We start from the raw sequence: 9041 nt of genomic DNA on the forward strand, positions 1-9041 counted from the left end.
AACAAAAATTTCATTCTTTTACCTTAGATTGTGAAGAGGTCCGATCTCAATGGCATTATCCCCTTCTTCTTAACTTCATCAGTTCATACCCTAAAGAACGAAAAATCGAGAAAAAAGACGTGGTCAGCGTGCTTGGAGATGGAGTTGTATAAATGATGTGAAATAGAGATTTGTGTGTTATAAGTGTAATATAAAAAAAGAGATATTAGATATATAAAATGATAAATATATAGTGGTATGTAGATCAATTTTCTTTATATTTTTAGATGCTCTAATTAGTAATTATATTTATAATTTTATATTTATTTGATGAACTAACATCATCGCTGTAATAGCCCGGCATCTACCTAATTGGCCCCCTCTTTTGGTCATCTGCGGTCCCGTTTGTACCTTGCGAACCAAAAAATCTGAAGGCAGACCCGTTTTCCACTACCGGAATTCCTTGGCGTAGCTTCGGCTCAGCGGTCCCCGGCAAGCTCACTTCCCAAAACCATTCCTTTCCAAGTTTTAGGGTTTCGGAATCGTACACGAAGCAGGACTGGGTGACTTGGTAGGAAATTAGGGTTCTCCACTGCTATGTTGTCAATCTTTTTGGAAATTAATATAATACTAGTTGAATTTATGTTTTTTTTTTTGGCAGATTCTGAAGAAAGTTTCCATCTTGCCGTCGTTGCCCTTTTTTTAAATCTTTCTTTCTTTCTTTTTTATTTGTTCCTTCGATCTATTTGGAAAGGCTATCTGAGGAGTGTTTTGACGAATTTTCGTGATTTTCTTGTGGTTCTTTTAAGGAGGATTTGCTAGTCCGGTTAGGGCTGGCTTCAGTAATTTAACCACGGCTCTAAACAGAGAATCTCGTATTATTATCAAAAGGGGAAGAGAATGCCTGCAGGCTTTCCCTAAGTTCTTGATTGCTTCCCCTGCTTTCCACGGTGGTCGCGGCGCCCTGCCTTCTGCCGGCGGACATCCGTCGGACCTCACCTGTCTTGCTGGTGGTGGTGCAGAGGCTTGAAGGCGCTTGGAATTATTCTATAGTTTGTTTTAGCGGGTATCTGGTGTGTTGTAAGTATTATTAGATATGGTGTCGTTCACTTTGTTCGAAGGTGATTATCCTGTTGTGAAGCAAACTGCCAGCCAGGAGCAGTCGAAGTCCCATGAAGCTCCTCTCAGAGGTGCTTCTCTTTCTTAACTTTTCAATACTGTATTTTGAGTTACGTTACTTCAGTTGCATATTTTTTTCTAATTTAGATATGATTTTCCATGGTTAAAACTGAGCCTTTTCTCTATGCGTTTGCCTCAACATGTTCTTAACTTCCAATACAATTTAATTTGAAGTCTTTGTAATATGGGACCAGTGGAACTTTTGAAGACTATCTAAATTTTGTGCTTGGTTTTTAGTTTATTTTATGTAGTAATGCTGTTTTGATTTTCTATTTTTACTTTGATATATGAATAACTGCCATTATGTGCTTGCTTGTGGTGTAAACTAAGAAGAAAGATGATTTTGATGCTGGTTGAATTTTCTATCTCTGAGACATCAATGACTGCCAAAATGTGTGTTTTTTTTGTGGTGAAACCTTGAGGAAGAATGATTTTTGTGTTTGGAAAGGTATCAGGTGAAATCAAGGATTGTGGGATTGGGAGGGAGAAATATCTGGTGAACTCAGGATAAATAAGATTATCAAAATTGGAGCAAGACATATATGTGGAACTTAAGGAGAAAATCTTTGATTTTTGGCATATAATGTATTAAGCCTCATTTGTTATTGCAATACTCTTGTTGTGTTATTTAGTTATCTCTTCTCTCAGCGATGAACAGGCTACTTCGCAAAGTGTTATTTATGATTGCACACATTGGAGGTATGTGTATAGTACAAGATTTCTGTTGCATGTTCTTGCACCAATTAGATTTTTCTGTCAGAATTGTGAGAAGCAAACTAACCAAAAAGCATTAAAAGAAAAACTTTTTGTCAATGCAACTTCAAATCTTCATCGTCTTATGCATTGCATTGCTATACTCTCTGAAATAGTAAGCTTAGTGTTCATCATTAGATGGTTAAGTTGGGCTTAAGGTTAGTGCATATGAACATTTAAATTTGTATATCTTGAATTTTAAATTTGGAATACAAATTGGGTTGTGGCATCCTGTTCCTGAATTGGTCGAAGAAGGCCTCTTTTTTAAATAAAAATATTTGATATTCATTTTTTAATATTGATAGCTCGCTAGCAAATGATTAAATATTGTTGTGCCAATATTCCCTACTTTTTCTGCATTAGCCTAACAGAAGTGGTAATATTTTTCCAATACCTTGAAATATCTAAGGTTTTGAGACGCTAGTTTATCTCGCATGTGCTACGAAACAAAATGGGGCCTGTGATGGGTTTTCATGCACTTCTGATGATGGGCAAAGCTTATTAGACACCCTCATCTTGTCTCAGGTACTGTATAATTAGAATGGTATTTGTATTTTGTTTTGATTTTGTTTTTATTTAATCCTGACAAAATTACAGTGGGAAGAGCGTGCATGGATGGGTCGGCTTAGTTATGACGTAACTTCATGCGAGACGAAGGTACATTTTTGGTTGTAAGATGGAGCTTTAGAGGAGGGCTTTTCAGCTTAGTTTCTTTTTAACTCGTTTGGTTGATGCTTCAGCAGATTGTTGGTGGGATGAAGTTAACTGCACAATTGAATGAAGAATGGAACTCAAATTTCCTTAAAGAGTTTGAGAAAAAGGCATTCCAGTCATCAGGGGGCATAATTAAACCTAGCTATATTAAAAATAATCAGGAAGAGATTCTTTTCTGTGTTTCAAGTGGAGAAAGGGAGAGATCTGTGCTTGTTCCTTTTGTTGCAACACCTCAAGAGGGAACCTTGATTATTGTTAATGTAAGCTCTAGTTGACTGAGCTTTATTTTCTAAAACTTGATCTGCTTTATATTTCTGATTCTATATTTCCTTTGCTTTTCAAGGCAAATCCTATTGAATATGGGCACATTTTCTTGGTTCCGTATTGCCATCATAAGAGGACACAATCTATTGGGGGAGCACTTCAGTTGATCACCCAGATTGCTGATGAAGTTGATAATTTATCCTTCAGAATGTTTTATGATTACTTGGCTACAAATACCGATCGAACATACTTCCAGGTAGCTTTATTATTCATGATCTTTAGTATTTCATTTGACTTGCACATTCATTGCATCCTTTGGAAATATTTCTGTATCTTTTCATGAGTGGCATTTGCATTTTGATGAGAAGTTCTTTTGTGGAGCACAGGTGAATCTTTTTTTACTGACATTAGAATGCATCACTAGATAGCTTGTCCTATACTGTTTGTATTAATATATCTGTATAAGCATTAATCCTTGCGGTGTTTGTTCATCTATGAAAAAAAATATTTGATTCCTTATTTAGTTGCTTTTCAACCACATCCAATTAAAATGTTCGTGTTTTGAGTCACGGTTACCTTATGAACTTTATACAGTTTTATGTATTTAGATTTTATTTTTAGGCTAATCATCTTTTGTTAGACATGTGTGAAATTAGTATTAGAGGATTAGGAAGGAAAATGGGTAAATCTAAGATAAATTAATAGAATTTCAAAAGAGTTTGTGAAGAATAGTTTAAATAGTTGGATAAGGTTAACAATCATGATGCAAATCCTCTTCTTTTGGATTGTGTTAGAGAAGCTCTTTAGAATGTTATTATATAAGGGAAGTTCTATAGGGTCATATTATGTAAGGTCCACTAATAGCAAATCTAGTTTTAAATTAAGGAAAATTAGGTTGGATCTTTTATATCCTCTGTATCGTTCACTTTCTTTTGCTAATAGATCTCAATATTTATGGGGGATTTATATACATAGCACTAAAAACTATGATCTTTACATATCTAACACCTATACTTAACTATTTACATAATATGGCACTTCATTAACATTTCTTAACCCCTTGTGAAACTTTCATTGATAAAGAGGAAATCGTGATGGGTTCCCACTGGACAAAGAAGAAGATATGAGTAAGTTGCGGCAGGATCTTGTTGAGGAGGGTTGCGATGGGATCTCATTGGGAAAGGGCATTCATGGCACTAGCTAAAGCAACAGGGCCGGCGCTTATGAAAGACGAGGAATTTGGTTGTTGGAAAAGGGTGATGAGATCTCCCTTGCAAAGGAAAATAGAATCGGGTGTGTGATTCAGTGACAGAATTTTTACGGTGAGAGTGAGCAGGATGTTTTTTTACAATAAATAGTGAAGTTTAGATTTTAAATATGTAAATCCTATAATTTTAAGTGTTATGTATGTAAATCCTCCTAATTTTAATATTTGTGCGAAGCACCATCATTCATCTTTTGATTGTGTAAGATGGAGATTCATGTTAATATAAATTGCTTATTCTTTTACTTTATTTGATGGGCAGGCTAGTTACTTTGCCAAATGTATGTAAATCCTCCTAATTTTAAAATTTGTGCAAAGCACCATCATTCATCTTTTGATTGTGTAAGATGGAGATTCTTGTTAATATAAATTGCTTATTCTTTTACTTTATTTGATGGACAGGCCAGTTACTTTGCCAATCCTCTCCCAGTGGAGCTTCTTCCAATTATACCCATCTATGGTAGTTTAATTGATGGGATACAGATTCTGGAGGTTGCAGATTATCCTCTAAATGCACTGGTTTTTGCAAGCAATAATCTGAGAAAGCTTGCTGATGTAGTAGGAGAAATATGTTCTACATTGCAGCACCGCAATACTGTCTTTAATCTGCTGATCTCAGATTGTGGAACAAAGATGTTCTTGTTTCCTCAGGTAGATACTATATTCCAGGCGTGCTTCTCATGATTATTGATATTCTTTACTCATTCATTTACATGAATTCTTAAGTAGCCATCAATTTTTTTACATAATCATCTTAGGCTTCATTTGGGATGGCTTTCTTACTGCTTTTTAAAGCAGTTTTTTAGTACAAATTTTTTTAATTTTTGTACTAAAAAGTTGCTTTATGAAATAGTAAGAAAGACATTCCAAACGAAGCCTTAGTCTTTAAATAAAGAGTTCTGAGCAGTTTAGTGAGAAATGACATATGTGACGGCTGGGAATGTTGTTAGAAAGATATGCACAAAGTTTTACAAGGGATGTGATATTCTATCTTCTATATAACTTGAGGATGACCAACTGACTTTTTAGTGATCCAGAACTAGAAATTGGCAGCCTTTGTTCTTTATGGTGGTCTCCATACCTTTTCTAGGTTCATCAAAAGTTCCCCCTCATGATTTATCTTATGAAACTTTTTGTTAAATCAATCCTATCTGTTACATGGGAGAAATTTTAGGTGCGGAGTCCGGATACGTCCGGATTCCAATAAAAACGTGACACGCGTCCTTGTACATAGTGCGTACAGGTGTACAACTGTACACACTATGCACAAATTACAAAATTATATACATAGTGTGTACAAACTTATATACATAATATACACATTGTGTATACACTGTGTACAAGGACACGTGTTATATTTTTATTGGAGTCCGGACGTAACTCTACGTTCGGACTCTGCATGTAATAATTTCTCGTTACATGGGCCATTTGGTCATTGCCTTTGATCTCCAATAGGGAGATCACGGGTTTGAAGCCTAAAGAGTCCAGTGCCAAATATTTGCTGTTACTGTCAGTGTTCAAAGCTATACCTTATTGAGATTCTTTAATTGGCCTTTTCCCTATTTACTTTTCTCTTAACCCAATGACAAGTATCTTGAAATTTGATATCGGGTCTGCGGCCGAGTGGTCGATGGAAGAAATTCCTCCTATGTCATTCGGGCTCGAATCCCCTAATTGTCCAAAAAAAAAAAAAAGTATCTTGAAATATGGGTGGCTTGGCTTTTGTGTTATTATGTGATTTCTTTATTGCAATGAGATGGTTGGCTGTAACAGGTCCATTTGCCGGTGACCGGGCATCATCTTCATGCGTGGGAATGTGGTGGCTACTTCATCTACCGCAAAAGTTTAGATTTTGACAATGCCTCTGAGAAGGAGATCTCCAAGTGTTTGGCTTCCGTCTCTATTGATGCTGAGGGCTTTCAATCCCTGAAGCAGCTTTGTTGTGGTATTACAGCCAAGTTATCTTGAGCATTCAATATTGGTTTGATTCCGTTGGAATAATTAAATGGGCATTTGTGTGACTTGCTTCTGCAGTGCTTATTTTATAAATTTTATAAGCAATTATCTCTGTAAGTATTTGCTTCTGATCCTTTGAAAACTAGTTTATCACAAGAACTTTATGTTGTGCAGAATTTTACTTTTTGTTTGAATATTAAGTGAAATCTATATATTTTCTGTGATGTGTTGGCTTGGAAGTTATCCAAATTGCGCTTGGTTTATTTGATTTCACCTTCACATTTTTGATAAATTGGTACATGTTGGTAGAAAATCTTTCTTGATGATTACAGCTATGTCATTTCCTCTTTATGTGTTGTGTTTGTTGTGGAGAATATTTTTTTTTAGATACCTGCAGCTATATCATGGTGCCTACTTATGTGTTGTGTTTGTCGTAGAGAATATTTTCTGCCTTAGGCTTCGTTTGGGACGGTTTTTTTATTGTTTCTTGAAACAGCTTTTTAGTAAAAAATTAAAATTTTTGTACTAAAAAGCTGCTTCAAGAAGCAGCGAAAAAGCCGTCCCAAATGAAGCCTTAGTGTAAATATGTGATGTGTAACTGCTACGACTGCTAATTGACAATGTTTTTCTTTTTTTCCTCTGTTTAAATGTTTTTGACTCATTGAGGTGTAGTGAAATGAGGCAATGTGCTGGCCTGCATTGCTTGCCTATGGAGTGCAAACTCATAACAAAGGACACGTCACATCTCTTCATCTCTTTATGCTATGGCGTTGCCTGCTTGACTTCTGCTCTACATTTTCTTTCGTGTGAGCTAGTTATGTTTTGGTGGTTCTTCTACACTCGCGCCTACTAATTTTCTTATAGGCTTTTCACTACTTGGTGCTAATATTCTCTAGCTCACGAGAAATTATTCTGTGCAGAGACCAGGCGCAGAATACTATCCAGAGATCAACCAGAATGCGTCATGTTAGCAGTACCGAGCCGCGGTATCGAGCAGTATCGAGCCGTAGTACCGAACAAGGGATGACATGACGCATTCTGGTTGGTCTCCGGACGGCGTTCGGCATCCACACAAAATAATTTATCCTTGCTCACAAGCTTCTTTTTCCCTTATCGCCTCATCTTCACAAACAATCTCTTTCTCGTTTTGTCTAGATTCTTAAGTTTTGTTTGGGATAGCTTTCTTATTGTTCCATTTGATGTATTTACAAGTCAAATTCGTTGGTTGGCCCATTGTAGTGCATGCATTTTGATAAATGTCATTGAGTTTATCAACATAAGAGTCCATGGATCTGCAACATTTCATGTCTACTACAATGGAGAAGATAATTGATAGCGAAACAGCTACCAGTCAGATAGGAAAACTAAACAGTCAACTGTCGCAAGTCTCCCAGCTTAAGTACAAATTCTGATTGCAGCAGGACATATTCTTCTGCAATGGTGGTGTTGAGGCAGCTGTGTACTCCTTTTTGGCAGGTTTTTACTAATAAATTCACACACTTCACTGGAATTTGTCTATTTTATCAGTGTTTCTCAAGTATTTTACAGTTATTTTGAAGATTTAAAATTAAGGCTTTGTTTGGAACTGTTTTTACTGTTTCCAAAGTGGTTTTTATAATGCAATAAAAAAACCATTCTAAAGGAAACCTTAGTTGCCAATATATAGATTTTGTTCTTTTTTTTGTGCTTAGTCCAAACCTCCTCTCTCAAAATGTGTTGCAGGTTCGAAGCGAAGCCCTGACTCGAGCCTCATTGGTTGGCGAAACTATTATGTGCTGTCTTTGAACACCGTCCATAGGCGAATCAACATGTCATATTACTTTTTGTTGTGTATCGGTGCTGTGTAGCTCTGTGTATCAGGATGACATAACGTATATTGATTCGCCTCTGGACCGTCCGATGACCGCACATAATAATTTCTCCATTGGTAGGGTTATATGTGTGCTTTTAGTCAGTTATAAATTTTGATAACGTGAATTTCCTAAGAAATTATAAGCGTCTATTACATTATTATTGGAAATATGATATATACATATATCATGCATTTACTCCACATTTAACATAACTAAGGCGTGTAAGGCTATATTTTAACTCATAATCATTCTTCATATAAAAAAAAATCAATGTACAAAAATTTTGATACTCATAATTATTCTTCATCAGTTTATATCTTAGGTATGCAACATTTAGGCTTTGTTTGGGGTAGTGTTGCTCATTGATAAATTCAGTACAACTCGTTTGATTAGCTAACAAGCTGAGCTTAAACCAAGCTCAAACAGTTATAATTATAAGCAGACTGAGCTTGAACACAACAAATTCTCGAATTGAGTCTGAATTTGGTTTTGGCAAAGAAACTTAGGCTCAAGCAACCCCCTGCTAGATTCGACTTGATTCATTTACAGCCTTAGCCAAGACCATTTGCTTACATTAATATAAAGTGCAAAACGAGATGCCTAAATGATTGCATAGTTATATTACTAAGAAAATATTCTCAACAATTCTTGTAATGAGTTAATTTCATTTAATTATAAGAATATTAAAGCTCAATGATCCCATTAAAATATTGAGATCATTTATAGCCCATCTTATAATTTCCATTTTTTTTTTCAGTATATATTATATAATCTTTACTTTTTTTGCTTCTATAGCTTAGCTTCTTCAACACCATTGCAAATAAAATAAATAAATAAGTAATCTCTTACAAAACAACATCAAACATGATATCCAAACTATATAGAAAATTCAAAAATGTATATATACCACATTTTAAAATGCCTTCATAATTTTGTCATTTTAACATCTCTTAGTTTATCAACTTTCAATTAAAGTTTCATTTTAGATAATTTTTTTGTTGCTTTTTAAAACAGTTTTTTAGTACAAAAATTTATAATTCAAGAAATTTTTACACAAGAAAGTTATTTTAAAAAGCAGC

General features: G+C 35.1%; 1 protein-coding gene across 3 annotated transcripts; it reads left to right on the top strand.

The window, feature by feature from the left end:
- The first annotated feature begins 318 nt into the window (after positions 1-318).
- Positions 319-6348, top strand: LOC110116602 (GDP-L-galactose phosphorylase 1). Of its 3 annotated transcripts, none has more exons than XM_028691924.1 (8): positions 319-550; positions 641-1169; positions 2321-2436; positions 2509-2568; positions 2652-2885; positions 2969-3145; positions 4556-4804; positions 5927-6348. In XM_028691924.1, the coding sequence occupies exons 2-8, from the start codon at positions 1076-1078 to the stop codon at positions 6119-6121; spliced, it is 1125 nt and encodes a 374-aa protein (XP_028547757.1). In that variant the 5' UTR covers positions 319-550; positions 641-1075; the 3' UTR covers positions 6122-6348. The 3 variants fall into 3 exon arrangements, with proteins under 3 accessions (XP_028547757.1, XP_028547759.1, XP_028547758.1); XM_028691926.1 differs by having other exon boundaries at positions 2655-2885; XM_028691925.1 differs by having other exon boundaries at positions 789-1169.
- Positions 6349-9041: the final 2693 nt, after the last annotated feature.

The sequence above is a fragment of the Dendrobium catenatum genome, unplaced genomic scaffold (genome assembly GCF_001605985.2).
Source record: "Dendrobium catenatum unplaced genomic scaffold, ASM160598v2 original_scaffold_86555, whole genome shotgun sequence".
In the NCBI taxonomy this organism is placed as follows: domain Eukaryota; kingdom Viridiplantae; phylum Streptophyta; class Magnoliopsida; order Asparagales; family Orchidaceae; genus Dendrobium; species Dendrobium catenatum.